The sequence below is a fragment of the Ovis aries genome, chromosome 19, assembly GCF_016772045.2.
Source record: "Ovis aries strain OAR_USU_Benz2616 breed Rambouillet chromosome 19, ARS-UI_Ramb_v3.0, whole genome shotgun sequence".
Classification (NCBI taxonomy): Eukaryota; Metazoa; Chordata; class Mammalia; order Artiodactyla; family Bovidae; genus Ovis; species Ovis aries.
In genome coordinates, this window is record NC_056072.1 from 56,322,329 (window position 1) to 56,348,535 (window position 26,207).

The following is a 26,207-nucleotide window of genomic DNA, read 5'->3' on the forward strand; positions in this document are numbered from 1 at the left end:
CCCGCCTGCCGGCGCCGCGCTCGCCGCGGCCGCGGCCGCCGCTGCGGGAGGCGGCAGGCGGGAGGGGCCGGCCGAGGGGCTCGCGGATCCCTCCCCGGCGTCCTTGTCGCAGACGAGGGCCCATCACCGGCTTGCACACTCCCGCGGACGGGGAGCTCACCACCTCTCAGGGGACAGCTCCTCCCTACGACTCCCCGTGGTACCCTGGATCCCTGCTCGCGAGACACAGTCACGGTGACCAGAGAGTCTCAGGTGGGAGCCCCCACCTCGGTCAGTTCTGCTCCTGTGAGCCCTTGGCCAAGTCACTTGATCTCTCTAAGCCTAGCTTTCTCATCTGCAGGCATTCCAGAAACAGGAGCTGCTATTGTCGGTCAAGCCAACCAGCGCACTTCCCATGCGGCCCACCCCAAAGCCAGACAGGATATGAAGAGTAGTACCCTGTCGCACCAGGCCTTCTGCCTGCCTCACCCAACCCTCAGGACATCACGGCCGGTTTCTTCATCTTACACCCAACGCAACTGAGGCCACAGAGGCAGAGGGGCTTGCTGCAAGTCACACAGCCAGTCAATCAGGGATGGAATCAGGACTGACCCCAGACTGGGCAACAATTCTTAAATGAAGCTGCCCAGTTTCTCCGCAGGTAGGTACAAGCTCAGGGTGGCAGGATCTATCGGAAAACAGGTAGAGCAATTAAGCCTCTGTGCCACGACTACCCTCGAGGTGCGCTCTGCAGCAAGAGAAGCCACTGCAATGAGAAGCCCCTGAACCACAATTGCAGAGTAGCCCCACTCGCTGCAACTAGGGAAAGCCTGAGCAACAACCGAGACCCAGCACAGTAAAAAATAAATAAATAATATATACATATATATATATATATATAATCAGTTTTGTTTTTTTTTAAGAGATTCTCTAAACAGCCAGGAGGCCATTGGTTCTTGGAAAAAGGAGTCGTGTCTGCAAGTCAACCCTGGGTTCAAATCCCCGCGAAGTTGCTTCCTGACTGTGACGCCTTGGGATAATGACACAACCTCTCTGAGCTATGTTCGCCTCACCCTTATAAGAAGGGGATAAAGGAAATCTTTATTTTATAACACACTTCTTGGGTACCTGTTATTATGGGCTTCTGGGCTCCAGAGCAGCACTGTCCAATAGAACTCTGCAATGCTGGGAATTTTCTGTACCTGCATTGTCCCGTATACTGGCCACCAGTCACATGTGGGCCTTCCCTGGTGGCTCAGTGGTAAAGAATCCACCTGCCAATACAGGGGACACAAGAGATGCAGGTTCGATCCTTGGGTCGGAAAGATCCCCTGGAGAAGGAAATGGCAACCCACTCCAGTATTCCTGCCTGGGGAAATCCCATGGATAGAAGAGCCTGGCGGGCTACAGTCCATGAGGCCGCAAAGAGTTGAACATGACTTAGCAAGTAAACAGCAACAACCACAAGCTATTTAGGAAAATATCTGGGCTTGAGGCAAACAAGGTTAAACTCTTGTTCCGACCTATCTTTTTGTTCTGTCACATCTTTTGGGACGTGAACTAGGCGGGCAGCTTGCTGGGGCAGCTCCAGCCCTGTAGGGGGAGCCAAGGATCCAAGCAATGAATATTCATCTGTGGGTGCTCAGTCACTTCAGTCGTGTCCAGCTCTTTTCCACCCCATGGGCTGTAGCCCTCCAGGCTCCTTTGTCCATGGGATTCTCCAGGCAGGAATACTGGAGTGGGATCCCATGCCCTCTTCAAGGGGATCTTCCTGACCCCAGGGATCGAACCCACACCTCTTACATCTCCTGCATTGCCAGATGAGTTCTTTACCCCTATCTCCACCTGGGAAGCCCTGAGTTTTCCTGTCAGTCTTTACCAAAGAGCTGGGCTGTTTGCTAAACACAGGGGGGATATGGAGGGAAACTAAGAGAGATGTGGTGAAGAACTACTTTGGTGAGAAGACAGAGCTGAATTTGAGTCGCCTCTAGCTGTGTGACCTCGCATAAGTGGCTCAGCCCCTCTGAGCCTCAGTTTCCACATCTATAAGATGGAAATAATAGCACCCACCCAAGAAGGAAAAGCTCTTGGCTAAATGCCGGGCACACGGCAAACCTGCAGTGAACTGTAGCTGTTAGTTGTTTTTATTATTGTTACAGCTTGTAGAGGAGACGCACACTGAGTCGGATGGTGGAGGGAAGGATTGTGGGAACAGAGGAGAGAGATGGGAAGTGTGAGCCCACCCTTGAGGAGCAGATACATCCTCCAGGCAGAGAACCAGGCCAGTGTTCCAGGCACGCATGCTTGTATCCACAGTCTCAGGCTCCATCACAGGGTGCCCTGCATCCACTCCTCATACCTGCAGGACAGGTGAGTCCTGTGACATCTCCCTGGGCTTGAGCCCAGTTAGACACTGCTCACAGGAATGTCACTGCCCAGACAGAGCTCTTAGGAGAATTCCCAGGCTATAGGCACTGTGTCCTTCCAGCATGGGTGAGACTGTTCCAAACATTTGTGTCTTGGATCAGAAGACGATCTCAAAAGCTGTTTTTAAAATCTCCCTCCCTCCCTATTTCCTTCCTCCCCCACTCTTTTCTCCCTCCCTCCTCTCTTCTTTCTGTTCTTTTTATTCATCATAAAGGTTAACGACTTGCGCATTTATTAAAAGAACTTTATGACTACCTCCTCAAGCACAGAACTATACTTGCAAACCCAACAGCAAGTATGGGACAGGATGACCAAGGCTGACACAATTCACAGCTGGAAATTTCACAGCAGCAGTTCCAGCCAGGAGTTTCCTGATACCCAGTTGCTTAAATACAGGCTGCAGACGAAGCAGTGGAAGCCACAGTTCAGACACTAGGGTAGGACAAGACCGCCTTTCTCCAGGTGAACTCAGTAACACTGCATGCTCAAAGACTGTTTTTATGGAAATGTCCTAATGTACACGGAAGTAGAAAGAATAATATTGATCTAATAAACTCCCGTTTACGAATCCCCTAGCCTCTGCTATTCTTCACATTGGTTGATTGTCCCTCCTGTCTCCCCCTCCCACATTTTTCCCAAAGCTGGAATGCTTTTAAGCAAGCAAATCCCAGACCCAAAGTCCTGTCACCAGCAATTGCTTCAGCCTGCCATGCCAACCGATGACATTTTTACATAGCTGCCGTGCCAATATCATACCTCACAAAAATAGCACTAACCTTTAAATAATCTAATATTTAGTCCATATTCAAATTTCCCAGATTGTGTTAAAGATGTCTGTTGGCAATTCGTTTGTTAGAAGAGTGTTCACAAAATTCACTGGGCTCCGATTTCTACAACTACGGCACTTCATAGGTTTTGCTTTCTGGATGGCCTGTATGGGGCACAGACACAGGAAATGCATCCTGCCCCTTCTAAAAAGCTCCAGCTGTGTGCTGGACACAAAGTAGCTCACAGTAGGCCCTCAAGATAGCCCTGCAAGGTGATGCTGAGCAGGTGCTCCCATTGATAGCCCCAGGACCCCCACTTCAGCTAAAAAGAAGTCCACTCTGATCTGATAGAACGCCTTAAATTTTACTTGTCAAGAGGATCTTTCTGCTTAAAAAGAAAAAGACATTAAAAGCCACCTAAATTGAGTCTGAATCCCTTATTTTGCATTTCTCAGAATGTCCTAGGGTGGATTTTTTCACCACTCACCCCCTTCTTATAATTTGTTTGACAAGTACACACTGTTTTATTTATTTATTTATTTTTGACTGTGCTGCGTCTTCAGTGCTCTGCGAGGGCTTTCTCTAGTTGCGGGGAGTGGGGGCTACTCTCTTGTGGAGCACAGGCTTAATTACGCGATGGCACATGGAATCTTCCTGGACCAGGTATCCATTTCCCCTGCACCGGCAGGCGGATTCTTTACCACTGAGCCACCAGGGAAGTCCGCCCACCCCCTTTTTGTAAAAAAATAAAAGTAGCTCTTGTCTTTGTTCTTTAGAGGGGGCATTGAGACACTGGTGTCTGAGAGTCAGAGGGTTCTCAAGATGACCAGGTCCAACTTCTGCCTTCAGCTGCAGAAGTTTTCCATTGGCCCATTCCATAGTTGAAACAACTGAGGCCTGGAGGCCCAGGGTGAGTCAGGCTTAATCTAGATGTAAAACTATTTTCAACTCCATCTCAGATTGCCTCAGATACACCCATTGTTTCTTAAAGAATATGGAATTGCAAAGGCCAGAGGCTGCCTCTTCAGACGTAGATTTAAATGACACGTACAGGAGCTTTTAAGCTAGGTTAGGTTGGAGTTTCTCCATGGAGGAGTGAAGAAAGTCCTGCCTTTGGAGTTAGGGAAACCTGGGTTCAAGTCCCGACTTAGCCATATCTGTTAGGTCATGCTGAGCAGTCCTTTACTCCTCTGGTTCTCACTTTTCCCATCCAAGGAATGGGGCAATAGTCCCTGTTTACAGCATTCATTTAAGAAATGTTTGAAAATGATTAAGACAGGCCCTGCCGTCAGAGGCATCCATTTGGTGAGTAAGTAGAAACTCACGTCAGGAACTGGGCTTGGGCTCCCCTGGTGGATCAGTGATTAACAATCCACCTGCTGATGCAGGAGACACAGGTTCGATCCCTGATCTGGGAAGATCCCACATGCCGCACAGCCAGCAAGCCCGTGCGTCACGACTACTGAGCCTGTGCTCTAGAACTCGCACGCTGCAACTACTGAAGCCTGAACGCTCTAGAGCCTGTGCTCCGAAACAAGAGCGGAAGCCACCGCAGCGAGAAGCCTGCACACCACAGCTAGAGAAAAAGCCGCGTGGCAACAAGGATCCAGCACAAATTAATTAATAATTAATGACAATTAAAAAGAGAACCAGGCTCCAGGGTGTTCATAGTAGGGGCACGTTCTCCAGCCCCCTACACCCCCAGGGTATCACTCTCAGACCAGACCCAGGAAGTCTCTGGGGAGTTCCCATCAGCCTGAGGGATCCCAGAGCTTCATTACAAGTGTGTCAAGGCCTAGGAAGGGCTGGCTACATCCAGGCACCGCCCGGAACACTTCATACAAATAGTCTCACCACGGGTTGGGACAGCTGTCTCCCCCATTGTGACGGATGTGGAGACTGAGGCCAGGCTGTCAAGCTGTGTAACTGCTGTCTGCAGAGTTCACGTGCCTGCTGAGTCAGGGGGCCCCCCACCCCCGCTGTCAGTTCTGGAATGCAGGGAAGCCGGATGCCACGCTCAGCTGCTGAGCTTGCTCCTCGGGGCTGTCAGCTGTGCCCACAGGATGGTGGGAGGTTGTCCCATGAATCATTCTCCCGACATACACACAGCAGTGAGGTCACCTCAGGATGGAGCTAAGTTGGACTTCCTCATGCCTCTGGCAGCTCTGTCGTGGCCCTGGAGATCTGCCCACGGCAGAGAGGTAGGAAATGCCTGGAGGTCCTCCCTCCATCCTTCCGGAGGTCAACTCTTACTTGCTCAGAGAGGGGAAGTGCCCTCACCTGGGACTGCTCTGTTCTGTGCGCTCACTCCATTGTGAGGGACGGGATATCACTCCGTTCGTCTTTTTCCAACCCCATTGACTGTGGCCTGCCAGGCTCCTCTGTCCATGGAGTTTCCCAGGCAAGAATACTGCAGGTTGCCCCTTCCTTCTCCAGGGGATCTTCCCCACCTGTGTCTTCTGCTTGGCAGGTAGTTTCTTTACCACTGAACCACCTGGAACTAGAAGATAGTAAACGTGAGGTACTGACTGGGTCTTATGGGCACTACTACGTGCCAGTCACTGACACCTTTCAGTGGTAGGAAGTATAATGTAGTCCATTTGGTTCTTCAATGTGAGCAAGCACCAGACTCAGTCGGCGTGTTGGAGGGTGGCTAAAATACAAATTGCAGTTTCCACCTCCAGAGTCTCTGATTCATTAGGACTAGGATGGGACTCAAGAGTTTGCCTTTCTAAAAAGGTTACAGGTGATGCTGATATTGCTGGTCCAGGGACCACATTTTGAGGATAACTGATTAGTTCAACTTCCTTCCCTTTGCTTAATGGTGGTTCTCAAGTTTATTTTTTCAGGGACGGAGATCTCATTGCCTATTCTGTCAACCTATTTCATTTCTAGATAGTTTTTACTGTGAAGATATGACTTGTGTGTGTCCTTGTACTGAGATGAAACTAACCCTCTTGGCTCTCTCTTGGCCAGTTCTCTCTGCCACTGGACTGCATGGTCTCATCAGAAAGGAGCAATTAGAGGGGAGAGGAGACTTGCTATTAGACCAAAGTTCTTCCTCACCTGCACAGTCCAGACCACCAAGCCCTCTCAATTCTCCCTTCTAAATCAACAGTGTCCAGTGGCAATATATTGTGAGGGAATTCTCTGGTGGTCCAGTGGTTAGGACTCTGGGCTCTCATGGCTGAGGGCCTGGATTTGATCCCTGGTTGGGGAACTAAGATCCCACAAGCTGCATAGCCAAAAAACCCCAAACAAATACACACACACATACACATATGTATTCACTATATGTGTATATATGGATATATATATAATATATAAAGAATGTATTGTATAATATAATAATATGATATATTATGTATGTAAAATATAATATATAATACAATTATGTTATATTCAAATATATTATAATATAATAAATATATAATATATAGCATATTATAATATATTGTGATTATAATAAATATATATCACATATTACAATAGATATATATTATATATGATATATAATATGACATATTTATTATAATAAATAATTATATGATATATATTTGTAATATATAATTTATTATATGTATTTATATATTGTATATAACATATATCTATATAGATATTACATATGATATATATGATAAATGTAATTATCTATATAGATATTATGTATTATATATAATATATGCCATATATTATATATGAAAAATATATAGTATCTATATAGATATAACATATAATACATGTATGAAATAATATATATGTATATATATGATATATATGATTTAATATATATGCTATATATATGCTATATATGATATATCATATATAGGATATATATGTGATATATGTAATATATATTATCTATTTAGATATTATATATTATATATAGATAGTATCTATATAGGTATTATATATTATATTATAATAGATGTATTATAGATTATTATTTATATAATATACAATATTTATATTATATATTATAATATATCAATATAATACATATCACTATAATATATATAAAATATATGATTATAATATATAATATATAGATTATATAAATAATTTAATATTAATAATTAACATATAATTATACTATACATTTTAACTTATAGTACATCTCAACTCTGCCCAGCCACATTTCAAAGGCTCCGAAACCACACATGGCTGGTGGCCACTGTTTTGCACAATGCAGTGCCCGTTCCCTAGTCCTCTCTACTCCTGCCACTGCACCAGCTCACCAGGATCCTGCGCCTCATGTTTTGCCCCCCAATCCACAGTACAGCGGCCAAATCATTGATACGAAACGTAAGATTTGATCATATCCCCATCACCCTCAGGATAATGCCTGATCTTGATGTGGCTTCCACGTCCTCTCTCTCTTTCCCTTCTCCCCTCCTCTAGCCGCCAAGCCCCCCACTCTCCCACTTTACTGAATTCATTTGCAGGTCCTCAACACAATAGTGTCTCTTACCTCTAAACCTTTGCACACTTGGTGCCCTCTACCTCTAAACCTTTGCACCTTTGGAATGCATCTTGGGCTACCCTTTCAGCTCACTCTCATTCAACAAAATTTATCAAGCGCCTACTATGTGTTAGACACTGTTCCAGATCTTAAAACTAACAAACACATAAGAAGGAAGTATACATAACAAGAAAATAGCGTGTCTGATGGTGAGCAGTAAAGTACGATGCAAGAGAAAGGTGGTGCTGGTGGTTACTACTATATACAGGGTGGTCAGGGAAGGCTTCTTGGAAACGGTGACGTTTGGGTAGAGAGACCTGAAAAAGTGAGGGAAGGAGCAAGGTGGCTGTCTGGGAAAAGCACTCTAGGCAGAGGGAACAACCAGGGCAAAGGCCCTGAGGAGGGACGGCCTAACTGGAGTGTTTGGAGCACATTCCTGGGTGGCTGGGGCAGAGTGAGAGAGGACGTTATAGTAATTAATGTCAGAGAGGGCAAGAAGTGGGTGGCACAGTATAGGGCTATGTAAGAATAGAAGTTAGTAAGGGGGGAGTCCTGGGAGGGTGCTGAGCAGAGGGACATGAGGGGGGACATGAGCTGACTTGGGTTTTAACCAGATCCCTCTGGCTGCCCTGATGAGAACAGATAGTGGGTGGTGGACAGGAGCGAAGAGACTAGTGGGTGCCAGGGTGGTTGCAAGGAGATGGCATGAAGAGGCTGGATTCAGAATATGTTGAAGGGAGGGCCAATAGGGTTTTCCAGAGAAGTCAGAACCAGTGTATGAGACAGCTAAGAGTCAGGGATGATTCCAAGGATGACTCCTGAGCTTAGATGATTCCTCTTCCAGGAAGCCCTCCTGGGAACCCCCAGCTGCCTGGGCCTTGCCTTCATGGAGATTGTCATGGCCTGTCTCCCTCAGGGTGCTACCCAGGGCAGGGTAGGACTTGTTTACTGTCCTTCTTCCAGAGTGTTTGAGAGGTGAGTGAGAGAGGCAAGCTGAGCTGGAGTTAATTCTGGCCTCAACGTTGAGAGGTCTGTCCCCAACCCCCACCCATTTGGGATCCACAAGTCAGTAGATATTCTAGCCTTTGGGTAGTTTCCTCACCACCGGAGGGCACCGCCAGCCCCACTCACAGGAGTCTCTCAAGGCAACACTGAGCCTGGAGCCTCCTCTTCTGCTGCCGGTCTAACCTCCGTCCTGGGGGAGCATCAGGTTGGCCCACATGGCTGTGCCCTGAGTCAGCCTCACCCATGGCAGAGAGGAGGCGGCCCTAGGACGGAGCTTGACATAGCCAGAGTGGTGCTACAGGCCCTGAAGTTAGATGGCATGGCCATGGCCCCGGGGGGAGGAGACAGCCGCCCCATCTGCCCTCCTGGTATACCGGGGTAAGAGTCAGGTCAGACAGGAAGGCCAGGGGCCGACGGCACCGCGGAAAGGAATGCCACGCGGGTGAGCATGTGAACCTGGGGCCCCCGGCGCAGCGTCAGGCCCCGCCCCCTCCCCGCCGGGGGCGTGGCCACCTCTCCGACCTCCTCCCCCGCCCCTCCCCCGGCACCCGCAGTCCAAGGTCGCCTCGCCTCCAGCGCGCACCTGCCTCCAGAGCTCAGGTAAGGCACACGGGGCGCCTGAGCGGGGCGGGGGATTTTTTTCGGAGTTTTGGGGAGAAAGAAGCTCTTCAGCAGGCCTGACATTCTGCGGTTCCCGGCGGGCCTGAATTTGAGTCCCACTCAGGGGCTTCCCAGTCAGGTGAGCGCCTCCGTCTCCTCGGGAGAGTCAGGGGAGCGAGAATACTCCTCCCCCGTGCTGGGAGGGTCCCGCCGGCCCACTCCGGGTCTGTCGCTAACTTGCTCTGCGGGGCCTTCAGAAACATTACGACCTCAGCTTCCCCATTTGTGAGGTGAAGGGTCTGGCGAACTCTCGGAAGGCTTTGCCCCCTCCGCCCTCGTGGGACCCACAGCTTTGACGGGTGTTTCCTCACACACGCCCTCCTCTTCCCCGCAGAAGCTGCCCTGGCCTCGGGGCTCGAAGGCATCTTTGAGGAAAAAGTACTGAACGGAGAGCTGGGGGAAGGGGGAGCCCCGCTGCTGTCAGAAGCTCACGGCGCGGGGGTGCGGCCGCGAGGGAGCCCCAGTCCCCTCACCTGTGCGCAGAGCATCCTGGCTTCTCTCCTGGGAGGCGGCTTTTGGGTCAGAAGCCATCCCATTTTTCGTTTCACTGGGGACGGGAAAGATTATGGTCTGGGGCTTATCATTTTGACTTGATTTGTTTAGAAACTGAGAGAAAAGTCACGTAAGAAGGGTGTGTTTGTCCTCTTTGGGGTCCAAGCAGATCTATACTAATGAACCCCCTCCTGTCTCCGCGTCTCCCTGAATTTGGGCTGGCGCAGCCTTCTGAAAAACTGGGGTCCTTGTGCTTTGAGATCGTTGCCAGGTCACCCTGTTAGCATGTCGTCTCCCACATGCTGGCCACACACCTGGACTGGGGACCCTACTGGTCATCGTCAATGGAGGCCTTCTTTCATTTTCATAACAGCTCTATGTGGGAGATTCTCTTTTAAAAAAAATTAAATAACTTTATGGAGATATGATTCACATGCCATAAAATTCACCTTTTTTAAAGTGTGCACGTCAGTGGTTTTCAGTTTATTCACCAAGTTGTGAAGAAACTGAGTTTCAGTTTATTCACCACTGTCTAATTTAGAACATTTTTATCCTCCCCAAATAAACCCCATACCCTCTAGTAGTCACTCGCTGTGTCCCCTTCTCCCTGGCAACCGCTAATCCACTTTCTGTTTCTATGGATCTGCTTATTCTGGACATTTCATGTAAATGGCATCATACAATAGGGGCTCTCTTCTGACTGGCTTCTTTCTCTGAGCATAATGTTTTCAAGGTTTATGCATGTTTTAGCGCGTGTCAGCACTTCATTCCTCGCTATGGTTGAAGAATCTTGTATGATGATATCACATCTGGTTTATTCACCCATCAATTGATGGATATTTGGGTTGCTTCCATTTTTTCTCTATTATGAATAATGCTGCTGCGGACAGTCATGCACAAGTCTTTGTGTGTACATAGGCTGTCAATTCTCTTGGATATACTACGATGACTCGCTGGGTCCTATGGTGAAACTGTGTGTAACATTGTGAGGAATTCAAACTGTTTTCCAAACTAGCTGCACCATTTTACATTTCCACCGATAATATGTCAGATTTCCAAATTTTCCACCTCCTCCCCAGAACTTGTTATTTGTATTTCATATTGTAGCCATCCTAGTAGGTGTGAAGTGGTATCTCACTGTGGTTTTGATTCTCACTTCTATACTGACTAATGATGTTGAGCATTTTTCCATATGCTGTTGTCAATTTGTACATCTTCTTTAGAGAAATGTCTGTTGAAAGCCTTTGGCTATTTTGAAATTGGGTTACCATGTTATTGTTGAGTTGTTGATGTGGCTATTCCAGGGGAGATTCTGAGGCTCTGAGACTGGGGGAGACTTGAGGTGATCTCACAGTCGGTGGTCGGTAGAGGTGGGAAGTGAGTCTGGGTCTGTCTGACATTCAAGAGGCAGCAAGCTCTTTCTCCTGCTCTGGATGCCTTTTGTCTGGTCTTTGCTGTTGCCAATTGTGTGTGTGTGTGTGTGTGTGTGTGTGTGTGTGTGAGAGAGAGAGAGAGAGAGAGAGAGAGAGAGAGAGAGAGAGAGAGAATGTGAGATACTGCTGGGAAAAGATAGAAAGAGAGAGAGAGAAGACAGAAAAACTGAGAGCATCTGGGATGAGAGAATGAGAAAGAGGAGCCTGACCTGGCTCTGGCTGTTTAACAAGACACCCACCTCGGAGGGTCAGAGCCATGGAAAACCTCTTCAGAGTTTTTGGTTTCTTCCCATTAATTTTCAAACATTGTGGTTGTTGTTGTGAACTTCAAAAAAGTTTACTCAGGAGCACACTTCCCACTAGTTTTTTTGTTCCTAAATCCAAAACAAATCTAATTAGACCTCCAACCTAAACAGGGAATAGCATCCCCTAGTGTCTAGCTGGGCCTAAAAATCCAGAGCAGTGTTCATCAAATTGTTGATAACACCGTCTGCCCAAGAAAAATGTTTAGGTACCCCCAACACATATATTTATTTATGGATTTAGAAATTATATACGAATTGTTGTTGTTCAGTTGCTCAGTCTTGTCTGTCTCTTTGCGACCCCATAGACTGCAGTACACCAGGCTTCCCTGTCCTTCACTGTCTCCCAGAGTTTGCTCAAATTCACATCCATTGAGTCAGTGATACTATCTAACCATCTCATCCTCTGTTACCCCTTTCTCCTTTACCTTCAATCTTTTCCAGCATCAGGGTCTTTTCCAATGAGTCAGCACTTCGCTTTAGGTGGCCAAAGTATTGGAGCTTCAACTTCAGCATCAGTCTTTTTTTTTTTTTTTTTATAGTAAAATGTTTTTATTTTTGAGAAATACAAAGTAGTACATTTATTTACATTCATTCTTCCTTCATATATTTATGAAACATTCAAGGAGACATGAGAGATACACAAGTATCACACATGATTTTCACTTTCAAAATATCATTAATATATATCATTTATTAAAAACAGCAAGACTCTGGAAGTGAAGGGGTTTCTTATATTACACTTTGGAATATAAGATATGTATAATAGGATCCCTTTTTCCTAACAAGGCCTTTAAATCTTCAATGAGAATTGACAGCTATTTCACAAGATTTAATATGGAAGGAAATTAGACACAGAAGGAAAGTGTGTGTTAAGTTACATTTGTTTGTTTGGGGAAAACCCAGAAAGATATGTGCTTCTTTTGCTAAGAGAAAAGACCTGCTATTGGAAAGAGGTCTCAAAATGCAGGATTCTAGGAAATTGTTTTAGAAAGGTGTAAAGAGGCATTCTACCTTTCTCTTAACTCTTATAAAATGTGAGGAGGCTGTGATTCTTATTTCAAAAGCTAGGTCCTCAAGTTTTATTGCCAGTATTGTCACTTTATGGAGGAAGATTATGCTTAGATACACAAAAGAGGCTTTAGTTGTATTTTGTGAATATTTATTCTTGTGAGTGGTGTATGTGTTTGTAACTGGGCATGTAACATTTTTTTAAAAAAGACACCTTGGACTCACCACTGTACATTGTCAAGACTTCTAAAAATGTATGAAAAAGAGTGACAAGATACTGAAATTCCATTTTGCAACTTCGTTTTAATTAACTAGGTGAAGCAAAAAATGTCTCTTTAAGAGAGAAAAGCTTCAAGATCATTGCAACCCTCTACTTAAACAATTTTTCCCTGGCATGAGCTTACTATATTTTTAGTACTAAGAAATTAGATGTCTGCTCTCTGACATTGTATTACAAAATGTGGTAATATATGTTATAGTCATATACATGCATTTATATACACATATAGTCTACATATGTATACTCTCTATATATATACATATGTATCAGCATCAGTCTTTCCAGTGAATATTCTCAGGGTTGATTTCCTTTAGGATTAACTTGTTTGATCTCCTTGCAGTCCAAGGGACTCTCAAGAGTCTCCTCCAGCACCACAGCTCAAAAACATCAGTTCTTCAGCAGTCAGCCTTCTGTATGGTTCAACTCTCACATCCATATGTGACTACTAGAAAAACCATCGCTTTGACTATACTGAACTTTGTTGGCAAAGCGATGTCTCTGCTTTTTAATATGCTGTCTAGGTTTGTCATATACAGGTACTGCAACCATTAGTTACTATCTCAAGGCCCAACATAGTATATTCAGAGTTCCATCACCAACACCAGAGTTCAGACTTTCCATCACCAACAATAATGAATGGAAGTCCACCTTTCAAGGACTTTTCTTATTATGATTTCAGTCAGCAGCAGTGTGTGTGTCTGAGATCCTGTTCATTATCATTTGCAACATTAGGCTGGCTGCTGTAGGACTTGAACTAGGAGCAGTGGTGGGTCTCTTCCACGCTTTTCTTGTGTCTGGCTTGTACATTCTTGATAAGCACTATCTCCTCCCGTGGTTTCTTGACAGGGACTCTTTGAAGCCCCTCGTCCACACTACAGGGGCTGATTCAGTTAAAGCTGCATTGTTTGATTCTAACCCACCACCAGGACACGGCAATATAGGGCAATAGGCTGACCATGGAGGAATGGGAAATGTGGCCACAGCAGACCTGTCTGTATTGTGGGCTTTCCTACTGGCCTCTTAGGGACCCCACTTAGTGGACATGGCGTTGGGTATCTGATATATGGCCAAGGGTGCACATCAGAGTTGAACTATGTACTCTTAACTATTTTTAGCTAAAAATGAAGCAGAAGTAGGGCTTCCTTGGTGACTCAATGGTAAAGAATCCATCTGCCAATGCAGGAGACACAGGTTCGATCCCTGATCCGGGAAGATTCCATATGCCTCATTGCAACTAAGCCCGTGTGCCACAACTATTGAGCCTGTGGTCGAGAGCCCAGAAGTCACAATTACTGAAGCCTGTGTACCTTATAGCCGGTGCTCTGCAACAAGAAAAGCCACTGCAGTAAGAAGCCTGTGTGCCACAACTAGAGAGTGGCCTCCACTTGCTGCAACTGGAAAAAAGTCTGCACAGCAACAAAGAGCCAGCAAAGCCAAAAATAAATAAATTAAAGTTTTAAAAAGTTAAGTAGCAGTAGATGAACCGATTTGTCCTTCCTGTGCTTTGGAGATTATTATTTGAGAGACTAATAGGTTTTGAGCTAAGGACATCTAAGCCCACCACTGCCACGCCTCAGCTTGCCACCTCTCATGCGGGGTGCTCGTGACATGAAGCAGTTATCATTTTTAGACAGTTTTTCCATATATTGAGCTGGCATCTGCCTCAGTGACTCCCCAAGATCCTGAGTGCTCCCTCTGAGCTCACAGCCCCACCTGGTCCCCCTGTCCTGGAGGAGCCCTGCAGAGACCTGGGGACAGTGACCAGGTCTGTTTATGCAGTGCTTATCCTTAGGCTGAGCAAGTCGGACACGGCTGTGCACTAACACACCTGCTCCTTCATCCAATTCTCTTTGCTATAGTCTCCACACCCCCTTATCCTCTGAATTATCTTGATTTGTCTAGACTCTCTTCTGTTCAGGAACCAAGATTGAGCTCTAGGATAGGAGATGGTAATGTAGAGGTCACCTTTCTCACCATGGACTCTGTGCTTCTGTTAATATAAACAAAGGCTGTGTTAGCTTTGCTTTGTCATGTCTGACTCTGCGACCCCATGGACTGCAGCATACCAGGCTTCCCTGTCCTCCACTATCTCCTGGAGTTTGCTCACAGTCATGTCCATTGAGTCAATGATGCCACCCAACCATCTCATCCTCTGTTGACCCTTCCTCCTTCCTCCTTCAGTCTTTCTCCCTCAGTCTTTCCCAGCATCAGGGTCTTTTCTAGCAATGAGATCATTTTACTGTGTACTATCTTATCCACAGCCCCAGGTGAGCTCCAAAACCCTCAGTGAGTGACATTATTTTCTGTGTCAGAGATGAAAAAAAAAAGGGCCTAGAGAAGAGAAGCAGTGGGCCCAGGGGTTGGTGGCAGGGTCCAGCCAGGCCCTCAGTCTCACAACAGCTGACTCAGTTTCCTCCCAACCCCTCCCCTGAAGGTACCAAGAGGATTTTCCACCCACATCATGGGATCTGGAGCTCTGAAAACACCATTTCTGTTCCAAGCCCCTGCTTCCCAGGGTCTGTTTCTGATTCATTCCCTTCCCCAACTGTCCTGCTTGAAGGGTGGACAAAACCCTGGCCGCCGAAAGTTGACACTGTTCAGAGTGGCCAGTGAGAGTGCCCAGGCCTGGATGCCAGGATGAAAATGCTGGCCCCAGACATGGCAGGGATTGGAGCAGATGACAGTTTCCAACACTGTGCCAAAAGTCATGGAGCTACATTCTAAGGGAGAGGACTGTGCTCTTGTGTAGTTTGCGGAAGGACCAGATTAGCTTGACCGAAAGAGCTTTCTCTCCTGCAGGCCTTCTCAGAGCCTTTCATATGTGACTGCACCTTGTGCAGCTCCTATTGGAACCTACGGAGAGCAGCATTGCCCAAACTTCTTTGAACATAAAATCCACTTTTTCTTGGAGTATTTTGAGGGGCCCATAAAAGTCTATTTGTAACTCACTTTTAAAACATGCTGTTCTAGGCCTTTGCGCAGGTCATATCAACCCTGAGTGCCTTTGCTGATTGAGTGGATGAACCCTGAAGGCTTTAACAGGAGCAGAGCATTAGTATCCTATAATGTCAGAGCTGGAAGAACCTTGTAGTATGCAACTTCTACATATGGGGGAACTGAAACCCAGGGCAGCCCAGCAACTTGTTTGAAAGGAGGCTAGAGGCAGGCAAGCCTGCTGGGAGATTATCATAACACTCAGGGGAGAGGTTCTGGTGGTCTGAGTGGACCACACTCTGCCTAGCATGTGTTGCCTCTGTTAACGATACAGATTTCCCTGAGCACCCTAACCCTAACCTTGCTCTGAACATCAGACTCTCTGAGTAAGAGAGCTGGGGGATCTGCACTACCAACAGTGCTCCCAGGGGCATCTGACCGTTAGCCAAGTTCGGGAGATGTTGAGCATGGGGAAGGAAGGGGAAACTCTCATTTACTGGGTGACAGTATTCTGGGCTAGTTGTGGGCATGATATCCTTCAATCCCCACAACACTCAGGGGGAGAGATATTAATACCGCATTTTACAGAAGCTGAGCAGCAAACAGGGATGGGAACACAATAATAACAGGCTCCAAAGCCCTCAGTCCCCATGTAGGATCTCTTGGGAAGGAGGCAGTGGGAATGGAGAAACCAGCTCCTCTTGAAGGAAAAATAGGACAGGCTTGGGCTTTGGCTGGCAGGAGAGGACGAGCTGGGTCATCCTTCCTGCCTTTGGAGCTTGAGGGCCCAGAAGGATGGTGGAGTCAGAGAAGCTTGGAAGGAAGATGTTTGGCCTCTGAAAGCTCTGGGCTGAGCCAGGCACTGGGTTGGGGGGAGACTGTGGTAGGCAGAGTGATGATCCCCAAAGATGCTTGTGTTCTGATCCCTGGAATCTGTGACCCTTTTAGTTTATGCAGCCAAATGGAATGGACATCGTAAGTGGAACTAAGGTTGCTCATCTCCTGACCTTAACATATGGGATGATCCTAGATGATCATGGGTGGTCTGGGTGGGGCCCAGTGTCATCACAAGGGTCCCTAAATGTGGAAGAGGGAGGCCAAAGAGGTCAGAACAGTTCAGCGTGAGGACTTGCCCTGACATTGCTGGCTTTGAGAATAGAAGAAGAGCCACAAGCCAAGGAATGTGGGTGGCCTCACGAAGCTGGACAAAGTCGGGGGTGGGAGAGGAAGGAGGAAAAGCAGCAGCAAGGAAATGGGTATTCCCCTTGGGCCTCCAGAAAGGCAGGCAGCCCTATGGACACCTGGATTTTAGCCTGGTGAACCTGTGCTAGACTTCCAGCCTACAGAACGGCGAGGTGGTAACCATGTGTTGCTTCCAGCCGCTACGTTTGTGGGAGTTTGTTACAGAAGCAATAGAAAACCAGAGAGGCGCCAAACCAGCTCCAAGGTGGTCTCTGTCCTCAGCAAGTGTACGGGTCTCAAGGGCAAGATCTTGAAGACAGCTGGCTCAGATGGTTACCGCGATGGGGAAACCCAGGAGGTCCCCAACCCAGCCTGGAGTTGTGACAAAACACCTCATATGGTGTGGGGGCCTCAGGGGCCCTGGCCGGCCTTGCAAGCCCTGGTTTGCTCTGCCTACCCTTTCAGAGTGCCCCTCCCCGAACCTCCCCGACCACCCCACCACACACACACACACACACACACACACATTTGTCTCAACTCAAGAGCTTTGGCTGCGCATAACAGAAACCACGACCGGCTACCATAAAAGGGTTTCTTTGGGAGGATATGGGGGTCTCGCAGAGCAGAGCGCGTGTGTGAGGAAGGCGACCGCAGAGAAGATGGCGCCCAGGAGCAGAAACAAGAGGGCCCTGTGGCAAGGCAGAGCAGCGCCGGCTGGTTGACTGCTTGTGTCACTCACACTCATCACAAGTCAGATCCCTGGGAGGAAGAGGCTGAGAGTCTGGCCTGGGTGGAGGGCAGTCACCCCTCAAGCACTCCCACATGCTTGTCCTGGAGCTGCATCTGCCTGGCCGGGATGTGGTTGATGTTATAGCGTGGGCTTGTCTGGGGTGACTTGAGCAGCCAGAGGACATCATCCAGAGCTGTGACTTGCTCCTGGGCTAAGACTAGCATGCGTGAGGTAAGATGGTGGGTACTGAGAATGCCCTGGTAGTCCAGTGGTTAAGACTTCGTGCTTCCGCTACAAGGGGCATGGGTTTGATCCCTGTTTGGGGAACTGAGATCCCTCAAGCCGTGCCTCCAGGATCACACCATGCGCTCTCTCCTGTCTCCAGAAGGGGCTTTGATGCCCGGTGGACTAGGACAGTCCACGCCTCTGTCGGCTCTGTTCCCCTCCCAGCTGCTATTTCTGCTCGCAGCGCCCCTTGAATCCCACCTCCTGCCCTGGGCATGTTTAACTGAGCTGGCCCACCATTGGCGGCCCCAAGGCACGACGTTACAGTCCACCTATGGGAAAAGTTGGTCATTAGTTGAGCTTTCAAGGCCCAGGATGATTCCCCAACCTCATGGGGTTCCTACCCCGTCACCTCCCCACTACCGCCCACCTCTTACACTCAGCCCTCGTCCCGCCCTGGCCACTGTTGAAAATCCAACTGCAGGGACCTCCCTGGTACTCCAGTGGCTAACACTCCACCCTCCCCATGTAGGGGCCAGGATTCAATCCCTGGTCAGGGAACTAGATCCCACAGGCCTCAACTAAAGAACCCGCATGCTGCAATGAAGATTGAACATCCCGTGTGCCTCAGCTAAGACCGGGCACAGCCAAATAAATAAAGATTTTTTAAAAATCCAACTCAGTCTTAGCCCTCTTCTCCAAAGTGGGACACCTGAGGAAGATAAGCAACCTGTGAATTGGGAGACAGTGTTCTGGAGCCAGCCTTGCCCCTGAATCACTATGTGACCCTGGGCAACTTCCTCTCTCTTCTCAGTTTCTCCATCTGTTAACTCAGACACCAATGCCCCACCTTCGCTGGGTGGGGAAGGCGCTGTGAAGCTGGAAAGGCTCAGTGTCCCTTACTGTCCCTCCCACCCTTATAATAGCAGGAGCTTAGGAAATCTGTGCTGAACTGAAGTGGAAATCCAGTTTAACAAAGCCTGTGGGGTGCAGTGGCCCTGGCACTACCGGTGACTCAGCAGGGCTGGGGTTTGCAGAGGAAAATGCTAAGTATTGCATGTCCTTGTAGGACCAGCCTCAGAATGAGGGCAGGCGGCTGAAAGAGGGAAGCCTACAGGCCTCTAACCAGGACTGGGGAGCGGGGCATCATGTTAGTAGGGAAGGGAATCGATGTGAGTCTATCCGTAAGCTGGGAGACCTTGAACAAGTCACTTGTCTCTATGAACCTCAGTTTCTTCCTGCATAAAATAAGAGTAGTGTGCGTGAAATGAGATCATGGGAACTGGGAACTCCCTGGTAGTCCACTGGTTAAGACTCCGTGCTTCTGCTACAGGGGGCATGGGTCTGATCACTGTTTGGGGAACTGAGACCCCCCCATGCCGTGCCTCCGGGATCACACCATGTGCTCTCTCCTCTCTCTGCTTTCTTCTTTCTTCACTTCTGTCTCAAGCCCTGTGCTCCAATCTTGGCTCAAAAGAGGTCATACGCTGTGAACCTGCCTTTCCGAAGCCCCTGGCATCAATCCCTGTGTTTGATGTCCCACCCCTAGTGCACTGTCCTTTTGTCTTAAGCCTCGCCCTGCACGCTGACTTTAAGAGTATTACACCTTTACAGTTCTGCTGATCCTTTCTTATAGCAGGAATATGGGCGAAGGAGAGATGAGGAAGGACATTAAGAGGAGAAACAGGGCTCCCTCGGGTCCCGCCTCCATGAGCATTCTGTTTCCCCTGCTGTCCGTTTCAGTGTCCTGAAAACTGCTTGAGGAAGTTCCTTGGGTTCTGGGGACACTTGCTCAGGGCTCCAGTGGGCTAGGTGTCAATAGAAGCCAAGTTGGTGTCGTTTGCATAACACTCCAGTGACTGTCAGTGGCTTCTTTCCTGGTGCTAATGACAGAGGCCTGGGAAGAGCTGCCGGCATCAACATGGACTAAGCAACTACGCTTGCTCAACCACTTACTAGCTCCCCGGTCAAGTTTCGTAGCCTCTCTATGCCGCTGCATTCTTACGTGTAAAGTGGGCACAAGCGCAGTGGGCCCTGATAGAGTTGTGTGAGGCGTACGTGAGGCACGTGTGTCATTTCCTCAGACCCTTGCCTGACAGACAGGAAGCACTTACTTGTTGCTGTCTTCGTCATTATCCAGGTCATCATTTTTGTTTTTTGCCAGGCCTTGTGCAGGGCACAGGTGACACGGATATGAATCAGCCATAATCCCTTCCCTGGCTGGCTGGTGATCTAGTGCAGGAGACTCACCCTGGGTGTGTCAGACCCTCTCCCAGGCCCTGAGCAGGGATCAGAAAGTGAATAGAACAGTGGCTCCAGCAGTTGTGGCAAGCCAGCGCCTCGAGAAGGAAGATTCTGAAACAAGACACGGCTAACGTAGGCTCAGGAGAGCAACGTGCCCCCTAGGCCCCCCCAAAATCGCGTCCTTCTTTGGAGTTGCTTCCTGCCAACTGCTTTGCATGTGGGCCAAGGCCCCTCGACTCTGTGCCTTTGCACGCCGCTCCTTCTGGCCCTTCCAAGCTCCCCTTCCGCATTCGCTTCTTCAGGAACTCTGACTGACCCTGGTGTGATTTGGCCCTGGGCTGCCATGGGACTCCCACCCCACCCCACCCCACCCCCTGTCTACTATGAAACACCTTGAGGACAACGATACAACTTATTCACCACAGTATCCCTGGTGCTAGCACATAATACGTACTGTGTACTAAGTTGCTCAGTTGTGTCCGACTCTTTGTGATCCCATGGACTATAGCCTGCCAGGCTCCTCTGTCCATGGGATTTTCCAGCCAAGGATACTGGAGTGGGTTGCTGTGCCCTCCTCCAGGGGATCTTCCCAGGGACCAAACTCATGTCGCTTATGTCTCCTACACTGGCAGGCGGGGTCTTTACCACAATGCCATCACCCTAGCCTAAGCACACAGCATACTCAATTAATGTATGAAGGCAGGGGAGGAAAAGTATATCAGTCAGAATTATTTTCAGCTACAAATGCTGAGACTCCTGACTATCGAGGCTTAAACAAAACAGGGTTTGTTTTTCTTAAATAACTAGAAAGCAGGTGGCTGCTGTCAAGGGCTCAGCAGCTCCATGTCCCTGCATTAGCTTTGGCTTTCCCTCAAGGTCACAGAATTGCCACTGCAGCTCCTGCCATCACATTCAAGAAAGAAAGGAGAGGCAGGACAGCACCAGTACTGTTGGCCTCTTTTGTCAGGAGAAGCAAAACTCCTTCCCAGAACCCATCAGACTTCTCACTTCTTTTTGGCCAAAACTGGATCATATGCCACTCCTCACAGGGAAAACAAGTATCTGCTTGATGCGTGCTTGCATGCTAAGTCACTTCAGTTCAGTTCAGTTCAGTCACTCAGTCGTGTCTGACTCTGCGACCTCATGGACTGCAGCACACCAGGCTTCCCTGTCCATCACCAATTCCCAGAGCTTGCTCAAACTCATGTCCATCAAGTCAGTGATGATATCCAGCCATCTCATCCTCTGTTGTCCCCTTCTCCTCCCACCTTCAATCTTTCCCAGCATCAGGGTCTTTTCCAGAGAGTCAGTTCTTCACATCAGGTGGCCAAAGTATCGGAGCTTCAGCTTCAGTATCAGTTATTCCAATGAATATTCAGGACTGATTTCCTTTAGGATTAACTGGTTTGATTTCCTTGTTGTCCAAGGAACTCTTAAGAGTCTGCTCCAACACCACAGTTCAAAAGCATCGGTTCTTCAGCGTTCAACTTTCTTTATGGTCCAACTCTCACATCCATATATGACTACTGGAAAAACCATAGCTTTGACTAGATGGACCTTTGTTGGCAAAGTAATATCTCTGCTTTTTAATACACTGTCTAGGTTTGTCATAGCTTTTCTTCCAAGGAGCAAGCATCTTTTAATTTCATGGTTGCAGTCACTACCTGCAGTGATTTTGAAGCCCAAGAAAATAAAGTCTGCCACTGTTTCCATTGTTTCCCCATTTTTTTGCCATGAAGTGATGTGACCAGATGCCATATTCTTTGTTTTTTGAATGTTGAGTTTTAAGCCAGCTTTTTCACTTGCTTCAGTCATGTCCAACTGTATGATCCCACGGACTGCAGCCTGCCACGCTCCTCTGTCCATGGGATTCTCCAGCCAAGAATACTGGAGTGGGTTGCCATTCCCTCCTTCAGGGGAGCTTCCCAACCTGGGGATCAAACCCCTGTCTCTTATGTCTCCTGCACTGGGAAATGGGTTCTTTATTACCAATGCCACCTGTGAAACCCAAAGGGTTAGTTTCTCAGTCATGTCTGACTCTCTGCGACCCCATGGACTGTAGCCCGCCAGGCTCCTCTGTCCATGGAATTCTCCAGGCAAGAATACTGGAGTGGGTTGCCATTTCCTTCTCTGGGGGATCTTCCCAATCCAGGGTTCGAACCCAGGTCTCCCACATTGCAGACAGATTCTTTACCATCCGAGCCACCAGGGAACCCATCTACTTGATATGGAGGAACAAAGTTCAGTTTTGTTAACAAGAAGGAAGTGCAGGGGTGAAGGCGGGCACAAGGATTAAGGGGATGGGGGTAAACAGGGTGGTTTCTGGTTAGACCTCATCAGCAGAAGGTTCATGAACGAGGTGGTATTTGTGCTGTGCCTGGAAAGTCATGTACAATTTTGGCAACAAGGAAGAATGGCCTCAGTGGAAGTCTGCTGCTGCTGCTGCTAAGTGGCTTCAGTCGTGTCCGACCCTGTGTGACCCCATAGACGGCAGCCCACCAGGCTCCGCCGTCCCCAGGATTCTCCAGGCAAGAACACTGGAGTGGGTTGCCATTTCCTTGTCCAACGCATGAAAGTGAAAAGTGAAAGTGAAGTCACTCAATCGTCTCCGACTCTTCATGACCCCATGGACTGCAACCCACCAGGCTCCTCTATCCATGGGATTTTCCAAGCAAGAGTACTGGAGTGGGGTGCCATTGCCTTCTCGTCTAGAGGCCTGCAAATGTGAGTGTGCCCAGGGGCTACCACATGAGCAAGACAGCTAAAGCAGGCGAGAGGTAGGAGCAGCTTGGCGAACTGTTGACATATTTGGCATCCTGCAGTAGCTTGCTTGCCCTCATACAGCTCTGAGTCTCTTCTTCCCCCTGAAATTCCACCATGAGAGATGATCTCAGCCTCTGAGATGTATTGGATACCTGCTATGTACAAAGGATCCTCTTCAAAATATAGATACACCCCAGGGCTCATGGTCGTCAGTCACTCATTCCTAGATATCAGTTTCATTTTATTGGCTAGTGACTTCCTAATGCTGAGCTGAATTCTGCCCTGAGAAATGGGAATTTTTATTCCAGAAAAGGGTAATGGAGCCTGGAGTCTAGGAGATGGGAGATGGGAGGGACTGGGGCTGGACCCCGAATGCCCAAGGGTCATAGGAGGTCTATGGAAGAGGGGACTCATGCTTATGGAGCCCTCCTTCGGGCAGGCACTGGCCGGCTTTCTTCTCTAAGGTGCTGCCATCACAGCTCACAGCTGAGGTAACTAGAACTTGGAGAAGGGGACCGCCCGGCCAGGGTCATCTCGTGCACTAGAGAGGTTGAACCCTGCTCTGTCCAACCGCACAGCACGTACTGTCTTGTTGCTGCCCCCGTCATAATAATGATCGTCATCTCAGCTGGCATTTATTCACTCCCTGCTCTATACCAGCCATTGTTTTGAGTGCTCTATGGGTTTTAACTCACGCCATTCTCACAATACACTATGAGGTAAGCACTATTATTGTCCTCATTTTGCAGACAAGGAACCTGAGGTCCACAAGAAGTTAAGTCACTGGCCCGGAATCCCACAGCTACAAGGGTCAGGGTTCACACCCAGGCTGTCCAGCTCTGAGGCATGCGGAAAGATGCTGCCTTGTCTGGGTCTTGTGGTGGATTAAAAGTAGATTCTCTACCAAAGACGAACAAAACCCCCATGAACTCATAGGTACAGAAAAGAAATTGGTGGTTGCCAGAGGTGGAGGGTGGGTGAGAATGGGTGAAATGGGTGAAGGGGGTCAAAAGCTACAAACTTCTAGTTATACAATAAAAGAAGTCCTGGGGATGTGATGTACAGCATGGAGACTATTAGTTCAAAATACTCTGTTGCTTATTTGAAAGTTGCTCAGAGGATAGATGTTAAAATTTCTCATCACAAGAAAAAATTTTTGTTTACCTGTGTAAGGTAACAGATGCTCACTAGACTTAGTATTGTGATCATTTTGCAGCATTTACAAATATCGAATCATTATGTTTTGCCCCTGAAACTAATAATGTTATAAGAGCATTATACCTCAATAAAAATTTTTAATTAAATTGAAAAGAATTTTTAGGGCTTCCCTGGTGGCTCAGTGATTAAGAATCCACTTGCCAAAACAAGAGACTTGGATTTGATCCCTGGCTCAGGAAGATCCCCTGGAGAAGGAAATGGCAACCCACTCCAGTATTCTTGCCTGGAAAATCCCATGGACAAAGGAGCCTGGTGGGCTGCAGTCCTTAGGGTCGCAAAGAGTCGGACGCAACTCAGTGATTAAACAACAACAAAAAGTTTTTTAAGAGTGGTTTCTCTTGGGGACTTCCCTGGTGGTCCAGGGGCTAAGGCTCCATGCTCCCAATGCAGGGGGCTCAGATTCTATCCCCGGCAGAGAGCTAGATCCCACACACGGCAACTAAAGATCCCATGGGCTGCAAGTAAGACCTGGCACAGCCAAATAAATAAATACACATATTTTTAAAGTAGGTTCTGTAGACCAGCAGTTCTCCAGTACCAGTAGACATGATTTTTACCCCCAGGAGACACTTGGCAATGTGTGGTGACATTTTGACTGTCAAAACTGGGTCAGGGTGCTACCTGCCTCTAATGGGGAGGATGCTAAACGCCATACAAAGTGTACACTGGCAAAGGAGCATTGGTCCCAAATGTGAGGAGTTTGGAGGTTGAGACCCGGGTCCAAACTAGTCGAAGAGGAGTGAATCTACCTCCTGTCAGAGTTGAATCCCTAGACTCAAAGCTGGGAGGAGAAGAAATGGGGTGGGGTAGGGATCTTCAGAACAAAGTCAGCACAGCTTGGCTAAGATGCTGTAACAAATACCGAATCCCAGTCCCACAGAAGAGAGAAGCTGATTCCCTGAGCTGGTCAACCAGAGGTAGGTCCAGGTGGGCAGGCAGCTCTAACCCCAAGGCCTTGTGGGGCCCAGGTTGCTTTGCCTCATTGCTCAGGGCTTCCCTGGGGTGTTGACTCGGCTTGTGTGACGGAGGTTGGCCCCCCACCACAGATCAGGGTAAAAAAGCAGGAAGGAGGAAGTGGAAGTAGCAGAAGTTTAGGAGCCCAGAACTGAAACCAGATTCCCACAAGCGAGAACCGATCGTTAAATCTTTAGGAATTTGGGGAGAGGGTTGTTAAACAGAACCAGTTTTAAATTAAATTAAATGCTATAAATTAACTAAATCCTACAACAAGCAAGGCTAATAAGTACTCAAAATGTATCACTTCCTAATTTATTTGACTACATTCTGCTGTTCCACAGGCTCTTGAGGTTTTCGCAGGTTCTGCGTGTGTGGTGGAAACGCTGCAGGAGGCTATTTGTGTTCCGCTGCCCACCTCTTCCCAGCTTTGCACTCAGTGACATCACGTTGATATCAGTCAGTGGGAGTGTTTATATCACAGAAATCAGGAACCTATACAAATCAGAGCTTTATGGTTTGCTTTGTTGATGGTCTGAATTTAAGAAAGTGGTCAAGCAAATGTTACTAACGCAGATTAAACCTCAGAACTGTAGGTATTACATTTTACTTGTTGTATATGAAATTCACAATACAGAGGAGCTTATTTTTTTTATTATTTGTGTGCTATGCATTCTTTTAAATTTTTTATTATTTTTTTCTTGAGATATAGTTGATTTGCAGTGTTTCAGGTGAACAACAAAGTGATTCAGTTATACATATACATTTACAGCTATTCTCTTTTAGATTCTTTTCCATTGGAGGTTATAAGATACTGAATATAGTTTTCTGTGCTATACAGTAGGTCCTTGTTGTTTATTCTACATACAGTGGTGTGTATCTGTTAATCCCAAATTCCTAATTTACTCCCCCATCCATTCTTTACAGCAGTAAAATTTATTGCAGATGTGTGTGTGTGTGTGTGTGTGTGTGTGTGTATACTTTCCCCCCAGAACCACAGAACATCTGTCAGCTCCCCACTGTACAGTTCCCATCCACTCTCAGTCTGTTGGCAGGAACATGAGTCACATGGTCCCTTGGCCAAATCCAGCATCCAGGGATGCTGGGAAATATTGTCCCTAGCTGGACAACCATGTGCC

The 26,207-nt window shown here is 47.7% G+C and overlaps 1 protein-coding gene across 10 annotated transcripts in view; it reads left to right on the forward strand.

Annotated features, from left to right (window-relative positions):
• The first annotated feature begins 7 nt into the window (after window positions 1-7).
• The window catches only part of TMEM40 (transmembrane protein 40), a 43,599-nt gene continuing 17,399 nt past the window's right edge, over window positions 8-26,207 (forward strand). For 6 of the 10 annotated variants that reach the window (XM_027957796.2, XM_042236411.1, XM_027957797.2 and 3 more), the window contains exons 1-2: window positions 8-252; window positions 341-640. In XM_027957796.2, coding sequence (XP_027813597.1) covers window positions 616-640 — 25 coding nt within the window. In that variant the 5' untranslated portion in view covers window positions 8-252; window positions 341-615. Of the gene's footprint in view, window positions 253-340; window positions 641-9,190; window positions 9,380-23,645; window positions 23,833-26,207 lie in introns of those variants that run through there. The other 4 variants (XM_015102470.3, XM_015102474.3, XM_042236412.1 and 1 more) reach the window with 3 other exon arrangements.